General features: G+C 43.0%; 2 protein-coding genes across 9 annotated transcripts in view; one reads left to right on the top strand and one right to left on the bottom strand.

Moving 5' to 3' along the window:
* Positions 1–4,835, bottom strand: part of sf3b2 (splicing factor 3b, subunit 2) — an 11,572-nt gene extending 6,737 nt beyond the window's left edge. For 3 of the 7 annotated variants that reach the window (XM_076092541.1, XM_076092540.1, XM_076092543.1), the window contains exon 1: positions 424–1,869. In XM_076092541.1, the coding sequence (XP_075948656.1) occupies positions 424–553 (130 nt within the window). In that variant the 5' untranslated portion in view covers positions 554–1,869. Of the gene's footprint in view, positions 1–423; positions 1,873–4,707 lie in introns of those variants that run through there. The other 4 variants (XM_076092538.1, XM_076092544.1, XM_076092539.1 and 1 more) reach the window with 4 other exon arrangements.
* On the top strand, positions 4,286–26,385 carry capn1 (calpain 1). 2 transcript variants are annotated; one of them, XM_076092545.1, is made up of 22 exons: positions 4,286–4,461; positions 7,020–7,742; positions 9,566–9,635; positions 11,378–11,496; positions 16,425–16,558; positions 17,380–17,548; positions 19,468–19,551; positions 19,818–19,903; positions 20,422–20,496; positions 20,897–21,057; positions 21,366–21,526; positions 21,959–21,970; positions 22,103–22,314; positions 22,567–22,606; positions 22,702–22,767; positions 22,871–22,928; positions 23,075–23,139; positions 23,513–23,581; positions 23,715–23,793; positions 23,928–24,044; positions 24,242–24,300; positions 24,410–26,385. In XM_076092545.1, exons 2-22 carry the CDS (start codon positions 7,488–7,490, stop codon positions 24,434–24,436), a joined length of 2,118 nt encoding a protein of 705 aa, XP_075948660.1. In that variant the 5' UTR covers positions 4,286–4,461; positions 7,020–7,487; the 3' UTR covers positions 24,437–26,385. The 2 variants fall into 2 exon arrangements, with proteins under 2 accessions (XP_075948660.1, XP_075948661.1); XM_076092546.1 differs by lacking the exon at positions 4,286–4,461 and adding an exon at positions 4,989–5,129.

Genomic DNA, 26,385 nt, shown 5'->3' with positions numbered 1-26,385 from the left:
GAGTGTATAACAATGCACCGACACTTCTATGAATGTAAGCTGTGTTTGCACACTAGTTAAGCCCCTTCAACACCTAAACGGACTAACAGAGAAGTCAGCTAACGTTAATTCTGACAAGTGCTCCATGATACTTCATTGAAGATAGCTAGCAAGCTAACGGCTAACTCAATGGGCTACTTACCTACGGGACCAGGTATGTGCTGTTATTGCTGCTTTAAAGACGTTGTATTGGTGATGTTAAATTACCTGCATTAGATAGTTAACGTACATTTCAAAGAGTGTAAACACACCGCGGGCCTAAATTTAGCTTTAGCAACGGAAGTGTTACGTTTTGCTAGCTAGCGTTAGCAACTGACTAGCTACTGTTAGCTAAACACAGTCCTTTCCTCCAGCGCGCTCTCCTTTTTCCCGGTCTTATCTTACCCATCGTGGGTGCTCCCAGCTCCGCCAGCTTGGCGTGAAGCTCCGGGTGGCTCCATGTGTTCAGTGCCGCGATAGCACTGCCCAAATCGGACGGGAGGGATTCGGTGCCCGGCGGTCCGTCGGATGCCATGTTCAGGTTCTCTCAATGGGGACAACGGCGGTTGCGGAGGACACGCGAGCGGCGCAGAACCGGACGAGTGCAAAGCATGACGGGAAGCATCCAGCCGCACTCCCTGCTGGGATATGTAGTCCGAAAGGATGAACGTCGCATTTACTAAATGTAGCCTCTAGATCAGGGGTTCTTAACCTTTTTGACCTCGGGGCCCAACTTTTCAAGTACAAAGTGTCCCGGGGCCCATTCAAATATTAACACTATTAGTTTAACTAATTGATCTCACTCTTGGTTTGATTTGTATTCAATAACGACTGTGTTCGATCCTCGACTGGGACGTGCCACGTGTCGAAGTGTCCCTGAGCAAGACACTGAACCCCCGGCTCCCCGGGCGCCTGTCATTGGCAGCCCACTGCTCCCTATATACAGGGATGGGTCAAATGCAGAAGTCAAATTTCGTGTATGTGTATATGTATATGACAATGAAAAAGGGTTTCTATTCTATTCTATTCTAACTATATTGTTACCTGTTCAACTCCACCCCTATTTTGGAGCAAAACTGCCTAAAATGACATACCCAAATTAAAATGGCTGTAGCTTCTGAACCACTGTGACTATATGCATCAAAAGTGTCAGAAAACCTGTAGGTCATATAGAAACAGAGCAGTGGGCCTTTGGAGTCAGTAAAAATTGAAGATTTTTGTCCGCAAAAAATAAAAAAGTATCTTTCAGTATAAATAACTGCCTGTGGCTGTATCTGTACAGGTAAATGACAGTATAGGGCTGTAACTACACTATCAGTGAACAACTGCCTCAAATTTGAAGAAGATTGGACAAAGTATGACGATTCTACAGTGTTTCTTCCATGAATCGTGTAATGTTTATGATTCATTAAATGATTTAACACTGCTGCCCTCTAGTGGTTAAATCGTGTAATGTTTATGATTCATTAAATGATTTAACACTGCTGCCCTCTAGTGGTTAAATTGTGTAATGTTTATGATTCATTAAATGATTTAACACTGCTGCCCTCTAGTTGTTAAATCGTGTAATGTTTGTGATTCATTAAATGATTTAACACTGCTACCCTCTAGTGGTTAAATCGTGTAATGTTTATGATTCATTAAATGATTTAACACTGCTGCCCTCTAGTGGTTAAATCGTGTAATGTTTGTGATTCATTAAATGATGTAACACTGCTGCCGTCTAGTGGTTAAATCGTGTAATGTTTATGATTCATTAAATTATTTAACACTGCTGCCCTCTAGTGGTTAAATCGTGTAATGTTTGTGATTCATTAAATTATGTAACACTGCTGCCCTCTAGTGGTTAAATCGTGTAATGTTTATGATTCATTAAATTATGTTACACTGCTGCCCTCTAGTGGTTAAATCATGTAATGTTTATGATTCATTAAATGATGTAACACTGCTGCCCTCTAGTGGTTAAATCGTGTAATGTTTATGATTCATTAAATGATTTAACACTGCTGCCCTCTAGTGGTTAAATCGTATAATGTTTATGATTCATACAATGATTTAACACTGCTGCCCTCTAGTGGTTAAATCGTGTAATGTTTAATATTCATTAAATGATTTAACACTGCTGCCCTCTAGTGGTTAAATCATGTAATGTTTATGATTCATTAAATGATTTAACACTGCTGCCCTCTAGTGGTTAAATCATGTAATGTTTATGATTCATTAACACTGCTGCCCTCTAGTGGTTAAATCGTGTAATGTTTATGATTCATTAAATGATTTAACACTGCTGCCCTCTAGTGGTTAAATTGTATAATGTTCATGATTCATTCAATGATTTAACACTGCTGCCCTCTAGTGGTTAAATCGTGTAATGTTTAATATTCATTAAATGATTTAACGCTGCTGCCCTCTAGTGGTTAAATCATGTAATGTTTATGATTCATTAAATGATTTAACACTGCTGCCCTCTAGTGGTTAAATCATGTAATGTTTATGATTCATTAACACTGCTGCCCTCTAGTGGTTAAATCGTGTAATGTTTATGATTCATTAAATGATTTAACACTGCTGCCCTCTAGTGGTTAAATCGTGTAATGTTTATGATTCATTAAATGATTTAACACTGCTGCCCTCTAGTGGTTAAATCGTGTAATGTTTATGATTCATTAAATGATTTGACACTGCTGCCCTCTAGTGGTTAAATCATATAATGTTCATTCACTCAATGATGTAACACTGATGTAACACTGCTCCCTGTTCTGTTCTTTAATGTAACGTTACTGGAGCGACGGAGTCTCTCCCAGCTGTTAGCAGACTGTTGTGCTAGCAAGCAGGCTCGCTCGCGAGCTGTACCCAGCATGCAGTTCGGCGGTGAAATTTTTATAAATGTACAATTATTAGTGTTACAAATTGTTTATGTGTCACAGACTATTGTGTGCTGTTGTGTTTTTCTCTGTTAAAGAGCATTAGTTGTGGGTTGTTAATTGTTGTGTTATAAAGTTATGACCATGACTAGGGTTCCCTCTCAATACATATAAGAGAACTAGCGCTGACCGCTGTGAATTAGCAGCAAAGAATACATTTAGCTGCCTATTGACAGCAGACAGCAGTTGTTTTGGCTATGCACCGTTATAATGGTGTGTGAAGAGTTCATATCATACGGGAAATTAAAACCGGTATACTGCCCAGCTCTAGTCTTTATTATAGTTTGGACAATTTTGTACCAATATTTGACGGGCCGGATTAAAAAGCCCAACGGCCTTAGTTTGCCCATGCCTGGGCTAGCGGCTAGCTGAGTGTCTTCTTCTGCTTATTGTAGCTTGTTAAACAACTGACTGACGCATTACCGCCACCAGGTGGTGGGAAGCTATATTGTAACTGAGCGTCTCATGGAGAACAGTAATATCTCTGGTGTCTTCAATTGATAACCTATGCGGTCCCGCGGCCCTCGCGGCCCACAGGTGCAAAACTGAAAGTTTTTTGCGGCCCTCTAGGTGGCGTTCGCGGCCCCATCGTTAAGAATCACTGCTCTAGATGTTCTTGTTGACAGCTTGAATCTTGTTTAAATAGTTTAAATAAAACATTTATTATAAAAAAACGAAAACAAGTATTTAGATGTATTACTTAAATAAAAGTAGCAATACCACAATTTAAATTGCAGGCCTACTCAATTGAAAAGTATCAGAAAAAATACACTTAAAGTTTCCAAAGTAAGTAGCCATTATGAAGTATTGAGTTAGTATATATTATTATGGGTGGAGGGGATTGTTATTACTAGTGCTTTAATATATATGATTTTGCATCTGGTCGAGATTGACCTAACTATGTCACCTACTGTTGGGAAGTTTGAGAATATAGTCTATAATATTTAATTAGGTGATGAAAAAAGGCCTACTGGTTGTAAAATAATAATTTATAAACTGCAGCAGTCGGATACATGCTGTGGAGCAAAAGGAACAAATATATCCCTTGAAATTAAGTTAAAAGTAAACTTCAAAATTATACTTAAATTCAGTACCTAAGGACATGACATCCCAGCACTAAAAAGGGCAAGGCTACATTGCATTAACTCCAATAATAATGCACAATAAGTCATAAAAGGTCCCTACAGGTCATATAAATCCACCCCAAAAAGATTGAACTTCTCTATCTGGCACTGTGTGATCTGTGCCAAAAAAACTACAGTGCACGAAAGCCCAGAGTGTATAAAGCCCTCCCTTCCAGTGTGGGCTTTTATGACTAGCGGATATTGCGCAGACGCAGTGTGAAGGGTGCACATTAAATCCTGTTCAGAGAACAGGCAGCAGGGCGTTTGGTTCTAAATAATACGCGCTGGTAGAGAGAGCAGGGGAGGGGTTGGACCTTCAACAAACATGGAAGGAAAGCTAAGCTGGATATTGAATGTCTAAATAAACTGCCTTCTATAGGAAAACATCCGGCAAGGTAAATATACAATCCCTTCAATAACACTGGTTTCACTGTGCGTCTGCAGTTTGCGTCGCGCTACAGCCAGATGCATATATCTAAAAATGCCTTTGACGTCCGAGCCCGAACTTTTTTTTCTGTCTTTTTTTTTCACGAGAAGATTTTGTAAGTTTGTAAGTCGTGTTGTGAAAACTGTAACCAATCACGTAGAGCAAACTCCTCGCTTTCGCTTTTACAACTTTCGCGACACCATAAAAAACACACCATGAAATCTGCCCGATTACTTGCGCGTAAACTCAATCTAAAAGTTGCAGTCCTGACAGCTGGACACTGGATCTCCTCTCAGGGACCACACTCACCACCAAGGACTGCATGCTTATTTGTGTGAGCCATGCACGAGGACAGCCTTAAAATACACGTGATATCCACTGTAATAATCAACCACTCACAGTAGAATGGTGCATTAAGTCTTATCTATATGGAGCAGCTTGTTTTTAAGTGAGTGTGAAGCCAATTTCCTACATCCTACTTTGATGAAGATCACTCCCAAGAGTCTGCATTCATTCTCCTTATCAGACACAGTGCGTGTGTGTCTAGTTCCTCTGCAGGTCTATTTTTCTCTTTTGGATATTTCATTTCACAGTGTTTGGAATATGAACCCGTGTGCAGAAATGCACCAGAGGCAGGTCAGAATGCTTACTCACTGCACAAACATGGACCCCCACACACCCACCGCAGGCATTACTTACTTTCAGGCAGTGCGTATTTAGGCAGACTGCTGCGAACCACTGGCACACGAGACTCAGACACACATCAGCAGAAAAGCAGTAGTGACACAGACTGCACTGACGTTTGGGTTGGTTTTCAAAATCCTTGTGTGACGCCTGTGTCCCCATATCTGGTATACTTTTCAGTTCACAGCTGCATATCTTGTCTCAAATTGTACAATAACAGCTATGAGAAAGAGGAAATAGCATGCTGATGCATGTGCACATAGACACAATATGTTATGTTTTGGGTGCAAGCATATTATTTCCCTAATATAGTCAAATTAGCTCCAGCAGAGTTTTTTTTCCCGTGTTGTGATTCAGCTCTGTGTTGTTGGACTGTGGCCGCTGGTGAAAACGTGTGGTGGCTTTCCTTTGTGTGTCTGGACATGCAGTCTATTGCTTGTCATTTCTTATTGGTTTTCACTACCTGCACTGAGGTGGAGGATATATTCGTGTGTGTGTGTGTGTGTGTGTGTGCGTGTGTAAGGGGGGGTAGGGGGTTGGTGGTGGTGGTGGTGGTATGTAAGTGTATTTCACATGTGAGGGGAAATTAAATATTCATTACAGCCAGATTGAACTCACGTTGGGCAGAGTGCGCCCCGATAACACGCAGCAGAGATGAAAACCACCAAATGGTTGTGTTGTTAGAGGAATATAGTATAATTAGTTGTTTCCTACAGTAGCCAACCTACTTTGACATTATATTTTCTTTATTAACTGGTATTAAAGTATCTTAAAAAGGGGGGGAAATTGCCATTTACAGTGACTTACAGGTATCAATTTGGTATTTTTGGCAGCTAGCAGTGCTGTAGTAGCCTCTTAGCATTAATATATGCTGTATATAAAAACAGTATAGTTGTAGTTATCTGCTAGTGTGGTATAAGTAGTTGTAGTACATCCCTTGATAGCAGCAGCAGTATCAGAATTTGTAGTGAAAGGGTTGAATTTTTAATTTAACACAACAAAATGATTCTTCACAGTCTGTAAACTTGATGTTGACACGTGCTCTGTTCTGTGGCTCTGTCAGCAGGAACATTGTTCAGTCCGTGAGCTGGGATGTTTGCAATAGGTGTGGTTCACAGTGAGCCGTGGAAACTGGAGTTCCTCAGAGCGAACGAGAGCCAAACTCTCGACAGCCGAGCCTTGAAACAGAAAGATATATAATATATAATAAACCATCTATTTCTCTGTTGGAAGAAAAGTGAAGAGACGGGAAAGAAGCAAAGCAAGACGGAGCGAACTGAGATGAACCGTGTCAGAAGCTCCAGTTCTGTCAAGAGCTTCGGTGGCACTAACGGCAGTTTACACTTCCTCGTCCCTGTCTCTGCTTCATTGAAGAGTCGGAGAGAGCATTTGCTTGTTCTGGGCCTCGCGCTGCCTTCATTGTGCATCAAGATTCACACAAAAACCACACCCTCTGTTAGCACTTTGCACAATAAATCCCCCCCCCCCCCCCCCCCCACACACACACACACCACTTTGTTAATACACCTCGTTGGATTAAACATCAACTTAGAAACATGTCTGACTGACACTGTGAACACATTCACTGCAGCCACACGGTAGAAGTAGCCCGGATGAGCCCTTTGTGACTAATCCCTCTGCTATGCGTGTGTGTGAGTGTGTGTGTGGTCGACTGAAAAGAAATGGGCAGGGCACATTTGCCTGTCTAAACCCTGAATGTATGTACAGAGCGTGTATAGGTGCTGCTTTTGTCTGTGTTGCATGCACAGGTATGTATAGAGCTATGTGGGATTTCATCTCTGCATACTCTCGAGGATCTCATTTCAACTTTTTTTCTTTTAGGGCTTACCTGCTGGTGGGAGAAGGAAGGACTTAAAAAAAACCCCGGATAGCAACAAACTGTGATTGGTGCTCACTGGGACAACATCTGAGGAGGACGTCTCTCTCTCCAGAGCCCGTGAAGCTTCTGCATTACGAGCCCCCCTCCACTTGTGATTGTTATTGCATTTTGAAGCATCCAGCTACAGCACGACCACAAGTACCGCAATCAAGCAGTGGGCCGGTCAATGTTTTATAGCTTCCTAATGGCCACTGATGTTTTATTCTGATATATGATTCAGCCTTGAAGCCATTACCACCTTTTATAGCAGATTTACATCAGCTCTGCTGCAGCGCTTTCAATCCAAACTGTAGCTAGAGCAGGTCACAGTTGCCTCATTAATTACTGACGCACCGTAACATCTTATTGTAGTTCCGCACATACAAACAGAGAGTGACAGCTGACCCTGCGGTGTACTCCCCGAGCTCAGGATGGAGGAGCACATTTATGCGACGGGCATGGCCGCCAAGCTGAGGAGCCAGTGGGATCGCGACGAAGGCCTGGGACAGGTTCACAAGGCGGTGAAGTTTCTGGGTCAGGACTACGAGAATCTGAAGGCCCAGTGCCTCCAGGGTCGGAAGATGTTTGAGGATAACTTGTTCTCTTGCTCCGCGTCGTCTCTGGGATTCAACGAGCTCGGCCCGAAGTCCTCCAAGACCTCCGGAGTCCGCTGGATGAGGCCCACGGTGAGAAAGGGAGGGGGGGGGGGTGTTGTTGACTCAGACTTTTGAATCTACAAAACAATCATTGTTACAATCATTGTAAATGTTCATCCCGAAATCCGCATCAAAGTTTGCAGGACCATCAGACATAGTGATGTTCTCACAGATTATTGACATCAACTTTACAGGGCTGTGCCTTTAAATCTCCAAAAGATCATGCTTAATACACCCTGCAGTAGTGTGTATAGTTCTGTCAAAGCATGACATGCATGGAAATATCAGAGATAATCTGGTGAATACTCAAACTACAGATACAAAACAAACATATACTCTGGCCAAGGGACCATTTTTATTGTTTGTTTAACCTATTAATTACTAATCACATGTACACTTGAAACATACTTAACATTTAAGAGCTTTTTGCAAAGAACAATTCCTATTTTGAGATTAAATAACATGCATTTTCCAGCTAGCTGCATGTGCAAATATATAAATATAAAACACTTCCATCAAAACAATTTAGTTATTCTATGTCAAAGTTACATTTTCTTTGTCTGGTCACACATCCACCGCCTGTTGGTGTGTTCAAGTGCTGTTGGAAACGACAACCTTTTTAATGCAAGAAGCTATGAAATGTATGGGATTTATTTCCCAACATTTACATATCTTTGTTTCCTTTTTAGTTTGCTTTTACACGTGCAAAAACATACAGATGTCCTTTAACTGGACGAGTTTTGGAGAGAGCTTTGATGTCCATCAGACGTTGACTGATGACTCCAGGAGTGAGCACATAATGACTGAATATCCATTCTTTATTTTATTACCTGCTGTAATATTTTTTTAACCGACGCAACATTTCCTCACAGACTTTAATTTCATCTGTTGCTTGGCAACTAAACTTTCTCTCAGGAGTGATTGGTTGATATCGTCTTAATGTTGCCGCAACACCAGTCGGGAGTTTGCAAGTGTCTCAGAGTGTCTTTTGAGTGTGTGGGAGCCGCCGTGTGCTCTAATGCTTCCCGGGGTCTCGTTTTCTCCCCAAAAAAAGTCTGACGTTGTATAATGCATGCGCCTCGCCTGCACCGAGGGGATCTGTAATATGTATCCTTTGCATCAGGATAAGAGGGTTGGTGGTGTTCTCATTCCCCCCCCAGAAAATCTGTGCTCTGTGTGAACCCGAAGGAGAGAGTTCAAATCTGTGTATGTGAATTCAACCATGTGCCTGATGGTGTGTGTGTGTGTGTGTGTGTGTGTGTGTGTGTGGGGCACAAGAATAAATGGAATATTTCTTTTTATAGCTTCGTGTGTTGTGTGGGGTTTCTCACGCTCAGCATGCTGAGACGAAGACGGTTTACAAAGCAGGAAAATACGTGAGACGTTGTGGTTTTAGGAGCTTTTTCTTGACCGACAACGATGACATCTCAGACGTTTTGATGTCGGGTGGCCAGATTTCTGCGCAAGCGTCAAACGGAAGCAAAACCAAAAGTGACCAGCTTTTTGGGGATATGAATATCATGCTCCCCACTGTCGCTACAACTGCAGTGATCGCTTCTCAAACCATAATCTCTTATTTTCACTTTTGAGGAAAATCTAAATGAGATGCCAGCTTTGCAGATGCTCGCTGCTTCGTCCCTGCTTCAGGTCTTTCAATGAAACCCCATCATTGTAATTCTAATGGCACTGTGGAGGTTTTTCAAAAGCACTTTGACTTGTTGAAACCTGAATAAAGCCTGCATTGTGTACTTTCTATGGATTAGGCCCTATAGTCGACCCACTCAGCACGAGAAAGACAGAAAATGTAACATACTGTAAATAATGTGTTTGTTTGTGTTTTCTCCACTTTACAGGAGTTTTGCAAGCGCCCCGAGTTCATCGTAGATGGAGCTACTCGCACAGACATCTGTCAGGGAGCTCTGGGTAAGAGAGTTCCCATCTGTTTCACTACTGCGGCATGATTCAGCTAGTAGAGGACAGGAGAGGAGAGAAATCTGGTAGAAAGACAAAGTAGAAAGAAGCCAAAATAAACAGGTGATTGACTGGAGGCTTGCCAGGTTCTAATCCCAAGTCTGGATGTAGGACATGAATAAGTGAAGCTTTCATCTCCCTCCAGAACCACAGGCAACATAATCCCCCAGAATAAAATATGATATTCCCTTAATGAAACGAGGAACTATTATCCGACTGACACAAGTTTAAAATATGAAGTGATACTATGATGTTACATTAACGTCTTCACAGCTTTTGGGCTAGTGTCTCTGCACATTGCACACATTCTGTTAATACTTCATACTGTCAACATTTACAAATCCCCTCTTTGATGTTTTTACACATCCTGCACAAAAATGTACAGCTCTCTCATTTAATATTCTACATACTTTTTTATAGTGTTTTTCATATTTGTATTGTAATTTTTACTCCTTCATAATATGTTTATTATAGGCACCAAACACCACACCATAATTCCTTCTGATACAACCTTTTGACAAGTTGTCTTCCTCAACAGCGTGAGGTGAAATTAAAGGAGCACTCTGGCCATTTCTAATTGCCCTACCATGCAGTATGGGGACTTGACAGATGTTTAGAAAAGTGAAGCAACAGAGGCTGAAAACGCTAAATCAGCTACCAAACAGAGCAAACCGAACGAGGTCACGAGTGACCGATGGAGACGGACCGCTAACAGTCGGTTAAATTGCCAGAGATGTTTCCTGCTCGACACAGAGCTCCAGCTATAATTCATGCTTTGTGTCTCTGCCTCACATCTGTAAACAAGGCCACCCTGCCTCTGTTCCGAGTGGCTCTGGCAGCGCAAGAAGCAACTTCCGCCGCCGCCGAATGCAATTCTTTACCCGGTCCGCCCCCTCACTCCCTCAGGAGCAGCTGGATTGCAAAACAACAACCCCAAAGCTGTTGAGCTAGAAGACACGATGCTTCGCTTTGTTTTACAGCCCGAATGCACCACGAAGGAGACGTCTTTATCTGTTAGACGACACACCGGCTGCTATCAGGGGCTGCTTGTGGATTATATGATGGATACGATTATATATATATGTTGACATAAAAGTGAAACGCCCTGTGCTTTCTTTTTATGATTATTACTGTGTGTCGTTAACCAGCATCAAGAGAGGAAGCACTCATTGTAATGAAACAGACCGTTTCAAGAAGAGTCACAACCTTGCCTGCATGAGTAAAACCAAGATCTCAGTCAGAGCGTTCCTGAACTCTAACCGAGAAACTTTTGCGACACAGTGCATCATAACAGAAGCTGTGGCTCGAAACCCACAGTGTGATTCCCACTAACGACATCGGTGACTTAATGTGGAGCCGTGGTAGTTTCACACCCTCTCTGAAGTCCAGTGGAACAAGGGCCTCTCCCATTTTCCCGGCGGGCAAAAGCTTGTTCAAACATAGCTCAGGTCTCTTGTCTTTACTCGGCTGTTAATGGGGAAGTTTTAATGAGTTTCTTTCTCCCTGAGCCTCAAAGTGCATTCAAACTTTCTCTCAGCAGCATGAATGAGTTAGAATGTAGTTAGGATTCTCTTCTAAACACCTGTTTCACATAAATATCCTGCTGTCATTTGTCATTCAAATATAGTATGGTAGATGTTGGCATTCAGGGCTGATCCCGGGTACTAAAACTGTGTGCGTGTGTGTGTCCTCAGGGGACTGCTGGCTGCTGGCAGCCATCGCCTCGCTGACCTTAAACGAAAACCTCCTCCACCGAGTGGTTCCTCACGGACAGGGCTTCCAGCTGGGCTATGCTGGCATCTTTCACTTCCAGGTAACAACAGCTTCACGTCCTGCATTTACACACATACGTGTGTAAGGAGAGAACACAGCTGACCGCTCTCGCACTCAGCCAACTGAACCCTCATAGACTTCTGTCATAACCTCATGTCTGCTTGGGCACTGGGCCACCAGGGGCCTTTTGCATGTCTGTGCCCGGGGGCCCATTGTCTCATTTTGGCAGTTTCTGCAACGTATTGCTAACATATCGCAGGGTCTGCTGCTTTTAGTATAGCAGAGATAGATGTCATGCAAAGTAGAATAACCCTATTCATAATAATACTATATTCTTATCAAACCCTCAACTGAGGACTGACTGCTATTGTGGGGAAGTCGAGACTTTTGGATTTGGGTTCCAGAACGTATGTGCCAGCTCACTTCCTGTGGTGCGTTTCTGCTGTTGTGTCATTTCCTGTTAGGTGCACCACCGTTTGTGCAAACGGTGTGAGTGAAATCGAAAAAGATAGTTTGTTTTCGTTTTGGTTCAAAAGCTTATTTTGTTGCATCTTTGCACCACGTAGCCGTGTTCCACATCGCACCGATCCGCTACGAGCGAACCGTTATCACGTTCGGCTGAGAGTTTTCTTTGAAGCAGAAACGCTGCTGCTGTGAACGACTTGGTTGTAGTCCTGATATGAAGTTCCCTGCTCAGTGGTTTTTAATATGCTGAACCAGTGAGTGAGTGAAGAGTTTCTTTTCATTATTCTGCCTCTCCCCAGGATTTCCCAGCAAGAATAAGCAGTCAAAACAATAATCTCCTGATTTGTTAAACCTCACTGAGTCACCCGAGATAACTGACCTCTCAGATCCACACCCAGTCAAGTCAGTCGGTCTATAAACTTAACCTTCGGGAGGGTTTGAGTCACCGTCAAAACTGAGTTTTTCCATGTCTTTATCAGCACATAGAAGGCGACATTTAATTTCAGTCACGTCTGAGGACACAACTACTGTTGACAACCGATCCCTGATGTGTCTAATGTAGCCGAGTATCACCTCTCCTGCCTGAGGGACCAGTCCTGCTGCCTTGTGTCTTACATTTAAAACATGTGTTGTATTTATTTCGTCTCTGTGGTGCGAGCCGGGCCTTATCAGCTGAACTTTGCTTCGTACACAAAATACTCCAGACACACACACACACACACACATACATAACAAAGCACAGGCCCAACAGTAGCCCGTGTATGCTGCAGTCAGTGAGCAGGTGAACAACACATGCATTCAGTGCATTATGAGACAGGGAAAACCTCGCGGCAGTGGTTTTATATTTACGTGAAGCTCGATTTGAATGTGGTATATTTTACAACCCAAATAAATTCAACAGAAAAACACCCGCGCACTCCAATCATAAACGGCACAGGTCTGCAAGAGGGAAGTAGTCCCACTGAGGGTTTGTGGATGTGCACGCAACTAAATTTGCAATATATTATAGCCGATCCTTAATGTATTTGAATGCTAAATTATTGATTATATATCATGTAGAAATAACTATTTTTGCCTGTAGTGATGGCCAGCTCTTTGCTATAGTGTGAAATGTAAAAAAAAGAATATTTAATATTAATATATTTATGATATTCTTTAGTGCAAATGTTACTTTTACGCCATCCCAACCTGCTGTGTCACAGAGCTCGTCGAGCCGGCTCGGCTTCCCTCTTTGATGCAGTGCGGGGGGGTTTTTGCCGACCCGACTGTTCGCCTGCCAAGTGTTAACAAGGGAGAGAGGGAACAAGGAAGCGACCCGAGGAACAGAGGGGAAGCTCCCGCACATCAAAAACGCGTGTGAACATGTGTAGAAACGGGCCTACAATGTAAAACATGACACACACACACACACACAGATACAAGTTAGTCTATAGCATAGTAGGGAAGTCCATTCATTGACCCTGAAGACAAGAACTGGAGCATCTGTCTTGGTGATTTCCCAGTTTTCTTGAGAGCTCCGGAGGCTGCCGCGCTGAGTCATCTGGTGTCGGAGGATCAATGAATCCCATCACACACACACACACACACACACACACACACACACACACACACAGTGGGGGCTGCTGACTCAATGACTATTATATTTGACCCGTTTTCTTCACTGATTATTTCCAGAGACTGTCTTCATTCTCTACGGCTATAGGCGTACTTGTTCTCCTCTCTGCTAGAGCGAGTGGAGATAATACTTTCATTTGCTCTGAAGGGCTTGTAAATGCATGCATGTGTTGAACGTACATGCATGAAGTGGCTCTTGGATATACATAAGGCTGCTCTACGTTCATCGCCCTCTTTTTCTATCATGCCTGCATGTTCTCTGTTGTTGTTCTTTCGTCATTTGTATTGCAGCCAATAAATGTTTTCATGCCTGCGCTTTTCCATTACTTGCAGTTTCTCATTTTTCTTTTCTTGCCCGGGCCTGTTTCCAATCCCCTTTTTGTGTGCGTTCGAGTCTTCCAGGGATTTCCAACTTTTGTATCAGCTCTGATCCTCTAAGCCTCTGGAAAAATTACCCAGACCTGGATGAGTCATCCCAAAAATGTAATTATGAGTGCAGTGCAGCGAGAGTCTTAATTGAAGTAGGACAGAGAAGGAGGGAGTCTGTGCGAGTGAGGCAGGCAAACAAAGGGAGGGAGAATAAATTATAAAATAGGCAATCTCGGCCGTCTCAGTTGGAAACGAATGAACCTTAACTGGGGCAGAATCTTTCATCATATTCTTATTATAGCAGGCGTTTCACACAGAAAGACTGTTGAATTGTGTTGAGGATTTCTCACGCTTTAAAGGGGACATGAAAGACAACCCAGTTGTGGTTTTGTTTGTGAGCTGCTTTGATCAGAAAACATGTGATTCAATAAGCCTCCACACATCCAGCCTCATTGGAATATACAGCCCACGGTTTGACAACTACCCTTTGAAGAGGTGCACCATATTTTTCTTGCAAGCCAATCCGAGCAGACTGGGCGTTGTTGGGGGGCGGGACTTAAAGAGACAGGCGCTAAAACAAAGGGTGAATACAAGTATATTCAGACAGACAGTGTGGGAAAAAATAATGTGTTTTTTGAACATTGAATCGTGTAAACCTGTTCAAGTAGATCCCAAAGATACGTACAAGTATGGACATGAAAATGAGCATGATGAGTCCCCTTTAAGTCATGCCAGAGGTGTTTGTTTCCCTCAGTGAGGCCGAGTGTTACTGCCACATTGCTGTGAGATAAACACTCAGCGGTGTATGTGTGATAGAGTAAAATGAGGAAGTTGCGTGTGCCAGAGGCAAGCGTGTGCGTGTGTGTGTGTTGTCTTCAGTCTGCCGTTTGGTGACACAGCTCCTCCCAGAGGTGGATTCAGCTCTGCAGAGCATGCAGAATTCCTCCATTCATCCGTCCATCTTCCCGTCTGTACGCACACGCATGCTGACATGAAGTGCAATCTGTAAATTCACACATACACGCATGCATGCACGCTCCAGCTGCGGCTTTTGATTTGCTTTTTTTTTTCATGACAACCCTGCAACTTCCTTCCCCCTCTTTTTCTTTTCTTCAAACGTAATCACTTTGACAGAGACATATTTCCCTAACAACACTGTTCTCTTCTTTTGCATGAGGTTTATTGCATTACTGCCTCGAGGTCTTCTGTATGAGTCGACCTGTTCGCTGTTCGTTGCACAAACTCTCTCAACATGTCAGAAAAAGCTACATAAACAGCCAACGGCGAAAAACACACCTTAAGCAGCGGCGAAGTGCAAAAGATGTATTGTGAAATGTAGGTGTTGTCTCAAGGAGACGTCTATTTGAAGCCTTGTGACATTTCCAGAATGTAACTCACACCTCGATGCCAGAACATCAGGCACAAGATAAGTCTGGACAGCACAGAGTAGATTATTACAACATAGACTTTGTATGATTGTTCAAAAACCGTCAAATGCTTTGCTTCAAGTGTTACTTCTGAAAAAAGAAGCTTCAGATGCTTTTATCAATGATGTAACAGAGCAATAGATATTTATTTACAGTATATACCATATGTTAGGTCTCTTGTGCTCCCTGCTGGCCAGCAGGCACACAGCCACATGTTAAGGCCTAATGTGGGAAAATAATTCAGAAAGCTTTTCTTCTCCTCTGAAAACCTCTCAGAGAACCTCACCTTGCTGTCAGTGACCTCAGTTCACCTGCGGCACTGAAAGCCTCGTTTTGTCCCCTGATTCATCGTCTTGTCGGAGAAATTTAAAAGACGTTTTCCAAAACCGGCAGAGGGAGTTTCCCCCAAAACCAAAACTTGTCTTGACTTCTCTCGTTTGTTTTTCTGGATATAAGTTCTCTGAAAGCTCTCCGGTGCTAAGAATTGATTTCCGTTAGGAACAGCAGGGGAACACGGTGCAGCTACTTTGCCTTGTTAAGCAATGATTTGCTTGCAGGACTGGTTTGGAGATGTTTAAATGGTCTGTTCGGGTGCTGGAGTTAAATGTTGGCTATTTTAGTCTCTGTATTTAATTCAGGGTTGATACACAAAAGCAAGCTGGACTTACAGCATTGCTCAGATATCTCCTCAATGCCACCTGATAAAAGGTGATAATCTGACTCGTCTTTGTCCTTCTACGATACTTTATATATTTCAAACCAATGAAAGTTTGAGCTGAGTGAGGCGTCAGTAGATCCAGCCAGCTGCACGATAAAGTAGGCAGCACCAGAAATAAGACGGAGCCGACTGACCTGTGATCAAATACATTTAATATTTACAAGCACTATTTTGAGAGCAAAACATTTACAAGCCAGACGGATCAGATTTGTACTCGTACATTATTCCAAGGTACTTTCCATTTTGTGGTACTTTCTACTTCTACTCCACTATTGTACTTTTTTTACTCCTCTACACTTATTAGTTGATGTGCATGACATGCTGTGTATCTTTAGGTTGTATCAGTGTTTTTTTTTTTTTCTGTCTGTCATGCAGTTCTGGCAGTTCGGCGAGTGGGTGGAGGTGGTGATCGATGACCGGCTGCCGGTGAAGGACGGGAAGCTGCTGTTCGTCCACTCGGCAGAGGGGACCGAGTTCTGGAGCGCGCTGCTGGAGAAGGCCTACGCCAAGTAAGACCGGCCGACATTATGAACACGTAATGTGCTCCGAGTCGACGTTGAGGACGTATTAATGACGTCTTTACGTTGTCGACTTGTTGTACCATACCGGGACATGACCTCCATATTGCCCGTTGTGTTTACACGTGTACCCTTTAAAAGGGTGTACTTGCATTATTATGTTATCATTATATATCGGGGGCATAAAAAGGTCTTAAGATGACAATAATATCGTTTATTGCAATATTAACCCGGGTCAATGTATCCTCCAACAAAAGCAGTTGAGCGCTGTGAGGCTAAAGTGAACGTTCTTGCAAGTTTATTCCAGTTAGCGGCTCATATGTATGTTAAATCCACCATGATATAAACATGACCTCAACATGGGTCCGCTCAGGTTCCAGTCTCAGTCAGAGGATCACACGTTGAGGCTTATTGAAGACTCTTAAGTTGTTTGCGAGGATTTCGTACAAAGACGCCTGTGACCGGAGAGTTTCTGGACGTAGGAGAGTCTGTGAGGAACAAGACTGATAAACACTTGAAACCCTGACGGCGCTATTTGGCAACTTGACACCGCAGCTGTTTTCAGCTGACAGCTGTGGTCTCAAGTTGTAAATCTGGTTAGCTGTAAAAGTGAAGCGGAGCATTGTTTCTGGAAGTGTGTGACAGGTTAAGAAAGCTTCCCAGCTGGAACAGGGAAGATTTATGCAGTTACATTTGCTTAAGTGTAGGTACTTCTTCATTTATGGTAGTGTGCATACATTTGACTCCATAATACTTATGTTTATACTCTTTTGAAGGATTCAAACCTTCATTAATCTCTTGTTGTGTCCCAGGCTGAACGGCTGTTATGAGGCCCTGTCAGGAGGCAGCACGTGCGAGGGCTTCGAGGATTTTACAGGCGGCGTGACGGAGATGTTCGAGCTGAAGAAAGCCCCCCCCGACCTCTACAGCATCATCAGCAGGGCCATCGACAGAGGATCCCTGCTGGGCTGCTCCATAGACGTCAGTACTGACACATCCATGCATCCTTTACTTTAGCTTTAGAGGTGCCAGGCTAGCTGTTTCCCCCTGGTACCAGTCTTTGTGCTAAGCTAAGCTACTTGTGCTAGCGTTATATCTACCGTACAGACATGAGAGTGCTATCCATCTTCTCATCTTACTTTTGGGGGAAAAAAGCAAATAAGCATTTACCCAAAATGTTAAACTATTCCTTTAACTTCTGTAGGATTTACAGGTTAATCAGTAGTGGGAACTTTAGGTTGAATAGAGAGTCTGAAGCTGAAGTCGACCTTTTTTAGTCCCAGTGCGCCATATAGTACTACATATATAGTACTTATAGTATATACTACATTCCACTCACTTTTTAAAACCTCACACATCAAATATTAATCCTAATGCAACTTTAATAACTGATCTATCATTGATTAAAGAGGACATATCATGCTCATTTTCAGATACATATTTGTAGTTTAGGTTTCTGCTAGAATGCGCTTCAATGCTTTAGCATTAAAAAAAACACCTAATTCTTCTCATACTGTTTGTTTCTATATACCTGTATTCACCTTCTGTACGAAACGCTCCGTTTTAGCGCCTGTCTCTTAAAGTATATTTAATGTTTGTAAGAAAAGAGAATTGTTGTTTATTTTTTCCCTTGTAGAGCTCTTCTCAGTCTCACAGAGCGGGGGTGAATTGAGGATAATTTAAATAGGGCAGTTTGAGCAAAAGGCTGCTGTAATGGGAGAAAAATGTGGGTAGTTTGATCTGTGACCAGAAGAGGGCAGTAAAGATTGGGACGCTTGCGGTTAAAGCGTTGGTAGTTGGCAGAAATTCAACATAATCCTCCGGACACTGTGTGTTTACAGACTGAGGGGATTGAACCCTTTGTGTCTGCCTCGTTGAAGGTCATTTCATGTAATCAATGCTGCTGAGTTTGGGGAGGAAGAACTGCCTGTTCAGCTCATTTTGTACGGAAACATGAAAGAAGACAAATACCAAAGATTTAAGACGACAGAGTCTAAGAGCTTCTGATGAAACAGTAAAATATAGAGGCCGTAGGAAACATTCATTCTTACTGTGACAAGGTTTAAATAAGAAGACAGAGCATCCCTAATAGAAATATGTACCCTTTAGTTTGCATTTGTTACAATTTTGATTAAAGAAAATGGTGTGAATGTAAGAAACCACCACTCGAAGCTACCAGACTCCATTGACAAAAACATAAATTTGACCTCGCAGAACAAAGATTTAATTGACTAGTTTGTTTGTGTTATTGCGTGTCCCTTTAAATCAGTGTTACGTTCCCCTTTTAGGCATCTAAGGGATGCGGGGAGTAACGGTGTTATTTTTACCCGGGGGAAGAGAGAGAGAGCACTGCGAAGGGTTTTAACAAAAGATCGTTTATTGGAGATAAGCCCGCGGCAAAACAAAACTACCCTCTGATAGTCAGAGGGCGACTCAAAGTGATAATCGCACCAACACGATGGCGACACCAGCCCACACGGCTGTACCGGAGAGATCCACGGCACCACTCTCTCGGCTTGGTTGCGGCTTCGGACCCGGAAGAAGGCTGTCCTTCCGGAGCTCCTCTCCTTTTAACCACGCTTCCGATCTTTGATTGGGCGCAGCTGGCCTCTAGTAACGAGCGGCACCCAGGAGGACACTGCGTGTAATCAGAGAGAGCACAACAACAACACGTGGCACGTAACAATCAGCCAGTGACGGGCATCTCCCTAATGGATTTCTCGCCATATAATGTTTGCTGATGTTAATGAATGAGCCGCGTTATGCCGGTGATTGCAGATGTCTCCAACCCTGTCACATGTGGAGCAGCACTATGCAGACAACTTCCTCCCCGTCTCCGTCACCACCCTCCTGACCGACGTGGCGGACGTCACTAACCTCCGCTTTACTCTCGTCCTCAGATCACCAGCTCGACGGACAGGGAGGCGGTCACGTTCAAGAAGCTGGTGAAGGGCCACGCCTACTCTCTGACCGGCGTGGACGAGGTGAGCGCTGGCAGCGTGGTTACTTTTTTGCAGCAACACAGTGAATAAAATCACAACGTACTAAAGTTACATACAGAACTAAAAGATTAAGACGAGCTGCTGTGGCACGGTATTAAAGTTCACTTTTAGTTGCAGTTGCAATGTTGCGTTTTTACTGAAAGAGTTATAGAAGCTGCGTCTCTAATTTCATTGTCACAAGATAGATGCAGACGTCAGAACATAACGTGATTGTCGAGGAAGTGTGAACGTTTCCTTGTTGCCGTCAGGTGGTGTACAGAGGGAATATGACCAAGCTGGTCCGCATCAGGAACCCGTGGGGGGAAGTGGAGTGGACCGGAGCCTGGAGCGACAAGTACGGCTTCACTTCACACTTAACTACACTGAAGTTTTCACGTTAAATGGCAACACATGATGGGGGGGGGGACACGCATATCCCAATTTATTATCAGTGAATGAGACAAACAGATACTGTGTTTCCGATTATTTAGTTTTCCGCATCAAATAGTCCTTTTTATCTCATGTCTTCATACTCTTCATAGGTTGAAAAACAGTTTTTACACATATTTATGAATTTATTGCCAAAGCCGTATATCCACCGACCCCTTCTAAACCCAGAAAGACCAACCAACGGGGGGGGGATCCTCAACATTGGGATTTGTACTTTTTATAGTTTCATGGACGTGAAACGTCTGTTGAATGTCAGCGAGAACAAAATGTAAAGATACAAAACTAACTTAACTTCAGTTATTCTAGAGACTGCTGTGAGCTGATGTTAAGCAATATTAAGATGTTATTTTTTTGCTGAATCGTATGTGAATTTACAGAAAACATGCTGCCGTAGTTGATGTTTGTTCTTTGTGGAATCCTCAGCTCCAGAGAGTGGGACAGTGTGGATCGCTCCGTCAGAGGTCGGCTACAAAACCGCAGCGACGACGGTGAATTCTGGTGAGTCTCCTTGTGCCCGTGGACTCTCGTCATTACTTACTCATCGGAAAATCAGCTTTTTAACGGTTACATTTGCCAACTTTTGTGCCTATTTGCTTCCATTTACATGTCATGAAATTATTTCTAACCCCCTCAAACTCACACTATCACACCAATGAGCCAACCAAGCTGTAAATATGATCGGACACCCCAAAGACAACGCACTTCTAACACTAGAATGTTTCTCCGACTTCTCCTTCCCTTTGTAACGTCTGTTTGATATACGGATGCTCTCAGCGGCAGACGGCGTATGTTTGAACCGTCGGCATCGTTTTTCAAACAGGGTTCAAACTCTTGCACTTTCGCGATGGAAAAATCTAACTTTGTCCAAACTAAGTGCATCGATTTCCGTCTCTTTCAGGATGTCGTACAATGACTTCCTGCGCGAGTTCACTCGCCTGGAGCTCTGCAACCTCACGGCCGACGCCTTGGAGAACAGCCAGCTGAAGATGTGGAGCTCCTCGATCTATCAGGGAGAGTGGAGGAGGGGCAGCACTGCCGGAGGCTGCAGGAACTTCCCAGGTATGAACTGTGAGGGAGCAGATGGATGGGCGGAAAGAAACGGAGGCATGATACACGATAGAGGATCTTCTTTTCATTTCATTTTGGAGATTAATTCAGACCAAACCAGTTTAAGGATCACACAAGGGTGTCGTTTTCTTTTCCAGACAATGAATACGCCTTATGCTTTTGGGAATGTTTGGGGGATAAAAACATTTAATAAACAAACAAACAAGGAGGTATAGAAGGAGGGACTACTGATAAGAAAAACACCATCTCAACAATGGATTACTGAATATCAAATGAAAGTTTGCAATTCTTCTTCCCAGCAACCTTTTGGCTGAACCCTCAGTTCAAGATTGTGCTGCAGCACCCGGACACTCCCGGCCAATCAGAATGCAGCTTCCTGGTTGGCCTCATGCAGAAGGACCGCAGGAAGAAGCGGCACGAGGGCAAAGACATGGAGACCATCGGGTTTGCCCTCTATGAGGTGAGCTGCAGGCCAACAAACGCTACTCGTGAAACGTAATCTTGAAGTCAAGTTATCATCATTTAATCTGTGTATGTTTAAGAAGCCTGTGAGGCTTTGCTGCCTGATTCTTTCCTTGCGTTTTCAGTTCATTTGACAACGCAGGACATTTCAGATAAAATATAAAACATTAACTTGCATTTGGGCGACGCTGAAATTTCAGTATGTTTTTCCAAAGGGAGCAGAGAAAAGTGGAAACAACATCAGCACCTTTGTTTAGCTACGTCCTGCAGTGGAAAACTAGTTTCAGGATTCCCAGATTCTTCTTCTATTTTGTAGAGCCGAACAATCTTCACTTTCTAGTTTCTTTCCTGTCTTTTGTTGTTTCTGATCACACATATCATGGCAATAATCTCATCTCTCTCTCTTTCTCTCTCTCTCTGTCTTTTACAGGTTCCAGATGAGGTATGAGTTTTACTTCTTTTCCTCTTTTCTTTTGTGATTCAAGAACAACCAGGAGGCAATTTGAGGTTAATAAATGTCCAAAATACCAAACCCCTTTAAAGGATTTACTGAACTCTCTCTCTCCCCTCTCAGTTTGCGGGCAGGTCAGGCGTCCACCTGAAGAGAGACTTCTTCCTCACCCACGGCTCCAGCGCTCGCTCGGAGCTCTTCATCAACCTGAGGGAGGTCAGCTCGCGGTTGCGGCTGCCGGCAGGGGAATACATCATCGTCCCCTCCACCTACGAGGCGCACAAAGAGGCCGACTTTGTCCTCAGAGTTTTCTCCGAGAAGCCCGCCGACTCAGAGTGAGTGGCTGTAACGGAGTGTGATGTTTGGGGGAGAAACTGAGTGGAAATAAGCAATTATTCTATTTTCATTACTATTCTTGCGAAACCAAAAAGCACAGTGTAGTAATGTCTTTTCTTGGATGAATTGGATGGATGAGCAGTTAAAGACAAATTAGAAAGAGAAAGAAACTGCATAAATGCATAAAGAAATACTTCATGATAAAAGTGAACAAAATAAGTAACTTTAAATCTTTGTTCTTTCCACGTCAGGGAGCTCGATGACGACGTTACAGCAGAGCTTCCAGTAGAGGTGAGGGAATGAAACGGCTTCAAGACCGGACCGCTAATGATGTGTGGAGATAAAAGCAAACGTGTGCTGAAAAAATGTTTCCGTTTGTGTTTCAGACCGAGCTGGACGAGAGCCAGATCGACGCCGCCTTCAAAAATCTCTTCAGACAGCTGGCAGGGCCGGTAAGCACTGCTGGAGAAATGGTTCATGGTACACACACACACACAGACACACACACACACAGTCATATTAACATGATTTGACCGTCTCTGTTTGTGCCAACAGGACATGGAGATCAGCCTCACAGAGCTGCAGACCATACTGAACAGGATCATCAGCAAACGTGTGTAACAGCTGTAATCGCTCTGGAATTACATGCTTGCTCCTAAAATTATGGAATTTGTTTAACAAGTATTTTAAATGCTTTTAATATGGAGTGTTACATTTTCTGTTCTTCTCTCTTGTTGTCGTACCTTGTCACGCTAACAGATAAAGACCTGAAGACGGACGGCTTCACGAAAGAAGCTTGTCGCAGTATGATAAGCCTCATGGACGTATCCTTAAAATGGAATAAAAAAATAATAAAAACTTAAACATTAATTAAAAGAGCAAAAATATGTAATGTTAAAGATGATAATAATTCAAAAAAAATAATAACAATAATGACACATGATGTATTAAATATAATAACAATTATAATTTTTACAATAATAATAATAAAAGAGCACTGATTTAGCGTTACACTTTTAAATCATTGTGATGTAGCAGCTGACGTAGCCTCGGGGCCTCAAGCAGAGATGATTCTTCACACATGTACTCCCCAAAGACCTGTAAACAGACTTGTAAAATCAGTTCCCCTTTGAAATTGTCTGCTTGTTGTTGTTGATCAGATGAAAGTCACTGTTGCTCCTTAACCTCTCGGCTCAGACGGACGGCAGCGGAAAGTTGGGCCTGACGGAGTTCCACGTCCTCTGGGAAAAGGTTAAACGCTACCTGGTGAGACGGGTCACATTTGAAAATCGGGCTAAAATAATATTGATTCTGCTTCGTGGAACTTGCGTCATTCTGTTGTTTATTTTGACATGAGGACATCTTGTTTGCTTGTACTGCCTTCCTGTCGCCATGACAGACCATATTCAGGCAGTTTGACTTGGACAAATCGGGCACCATGAGCTCCTATGAGATGAGGATGGCTCTTGAATCTGCGGGTAATGTTCCTTCTCATTTCAATTACAAGAGACGGGGAAAGACAAACACAAGAGTCAGAAGCATTTTCACATGTTTGATTTCTGTTTTGTAAAACTTGTGGTCTGATTGTCCCGTTTGTCGTCTCTCCCCTCAGGTTTCAAGCTGACCAACCAACTGTTCCAGCTGATCATCCTGCGCTACACGGAGGCCGACATGGCTGTCGACTTCGACAACTTTGTCACCTGTCTGGTCCGGCTGGAGACCATGTTCAGTGAGTCCCGTTACTGCGCAACCTCAATGTCTTCAAAGGAACAGTTCACCCACTCGTCAGGTGTTTTGTTAAAAAGAAAAGAAGACTTGTTGTCACCCTACTTTACCAGGAAAGAAGTCGGATCAAACATTACCATTTCTAATTGCAAATGAATGACGCACAGTACAGAACATAAGTTGAAATTCTTGTTTCTGCAGAAACCTTCCACACCATGGACACGGATAAAGACGGTTTCATGTCCCTCAACTTCCATCAGGTATGGCCACACACGAGCAGAGATGCTACCACACCACTACATTCTGTGCATGCGATTTGTTCCCACTTCACTTCCCCCCCCTAATTCCCGCGCTCTCTGTGTTCTACAGTGGATCACCCTGACCATGTTTGCCTAGGGATGAGCGGACCCCTCTGTAAATGTCGCACTGAGTCCCGCTGCAGCTCAAGGCCCAGTATGTGTTGTTTCAGAAGTGCCTTCTTTCTCCGCCAGTTCCTTCCTCTCGCCGCCGAGGTCCTCTGATGCTACAAGACTGTAAATCTTGTCTATATGGTGCCTACATTTTAAACATGTGCCAATCCTTTGTGTTTAATTTCTTTTGCCAACAGAGGGACGCTCACTTCTTGTAGCCTGGCGGTCTTTTAGTGTTTTATTTAAAAAAAAATTTTTAGCTATACAAATATTTGTTTGAGGCAGCGATACCCTCGGGGCATAAATAAACTTATTTTTAAAATTTCAGTCGGTGGAGACATAAAGTCCCCAATTTTTGTAGTCAGCAAAAAACAAAAAAGAAATCGTTCTGGCCGTATAATTTCATTAAAGTTATCTTAGCTGTCGTTGTAGGGGACCAAACCTAGTATAATAAGAAAGCAAATTAATGGGTTAAGAATTTAGGAGAACTACGGTTAGAGCCAGTGTTCGGTTTGTCCGTTCTGGGCTTCCGTAGCAATGTGGCGGACGACTCCGTAATAGTGATATAAACGGCTCATTCTAGGGTGACGAAAACACGACAATTCCTATTTTCAGGCGATTGCACACTAAAAAACAAAACATACTTAATAATGTTATATTTCATTTCTGCCAATAGATCCCACTAAATGCTGCACACTGCTCCTTTAAGGTCAACTGGGACATTTTAGGTGAACTGGTGGTATGTTTTGAAAATGAGCAATCACCAATCACTCTACTTAATGATTTATGATTTACACATAATGAGCACTAAGGATAGCTACATTCATCCTCAGAGGGGAAAAATAATACATTTTGACAGATTTTTTGATGAAATCAATTCATTGATAAGCGAAAATAATCCTGTGGGCGCGTCCACCAAGAGTTAATGTACTTGAGGACAATCAATGCTCTTCTCAGTAAAGGTTTGAAGCCTGCTGTCGGCTTTCACGGCCTTGGGTGCCAGATGTGGTCGATGTGGAGCTTGCTCTTGAACGCCACACATTCAGCGCATAAAGAATACGCGGAATATGTATCTCTACTCTGCCTTTTATTTGCCTTGCCGGGCACTTTCTGTTTACATCTCATGCCAAACTTTGCTTTCACGTCGGCATCAAGAGTCCACTCACGAAGCTTCACTGGGCCGTGCGGTGCGCAGACGACGGTGTCGCGCTGTATCATAGAGAATGTGTTGAGTTACGTTTATTTTAATCCTCTTTAGCTTATCATTATGCATGACTGTTTTTTCGCAAAATATGACAAAAGAATAATTTTATAATATGGTTTGAAATGGATGTCATATTGGGTTTAAAAAAAAAGGGATGCATCAGCCTTGTTTAATGTCGCCTTTCAGGGGGAACAAGAACACGCCAATACTTTAGGTGAAGGAAAACTATTATGCAAGATGGATGGATATGTTGTGAGCATGCAGTGTGAAATGCGATATATTGTCTGCATGCCTGATTTCTGTTCAACCACGGGAGCAAGTGTGTTTTTATCTTTTATTTGAAGAGTTGTATTGCAAAATGACGTGTCGCCTTTGGAGGGGAAAAAAGGGGAGGATCCACATGTGAAGTGTTATCATTTTACTTATCAAAGTGTTTTCGAATGCCAAAATAGTTTGTTCTGCCAATTATTTTTGTGTTTTTGTAAAAGGAGAAAATTAATTGGAAACATTGAATCAAAAGAAGCGACAGCCCGAACCCTCACATTGATGTATTAGTCTGACAATGCCAGCATTCATGTCTTCAGTTTGTGCAGCGTAATGCTTTCGTAACATTACCAAATGTTTACAATGGTCACATTCAGGGTCCCCTCGGATCTCTACTGTGTAGCATCTCTGTAAAACTCCAATACTTTGCAAATAAACACGGGGACATTTCACGAGTCTCAATTTAT

Source organism: Anarhichas minor, unplaced genomic scaffold, assembly GCF_050575085.1.
Source record: "Anarhichas minor isolate MPS153535 unplaced genomic scaffold, ASM5057508v1 ptg000016l, whole genome shotgun sequence".
NCBI lineage: Eukaryota > Metazoa > Chordata > Actinopteri > Perciformes > Anarhichadidae > Anarhichas > Anarhichas minor.
The sequence above is the reverse complement of the archived record's forward strand: the minus strand, read 5'-3'. Positions and strand labels throughout refer to the sequence as shown.

Coding starts and splice junctions, on each gene's coding strand:
- capn1 (XM_076092545.1), top strand. CDS start 7,488: ATGGAGGAGCACATTTATGCGACGGGCATGGCCGCCAAGCTGAGGAGC. Junction 19,552..19,817: donor CTCTGACCGGCGTGGACGAG/GTGAGCGCTGGC, acceptor TGTTGCCGTCAG/GTGGTGTACAGAGGGAATAT. Junction 24,045..24,241: donor CCGGCTGGAGACCATGTTCA/GTGAGTCCCGTT, acceptor TTGTTTCTGCAG/AAACCTTCCACACCATGGAC.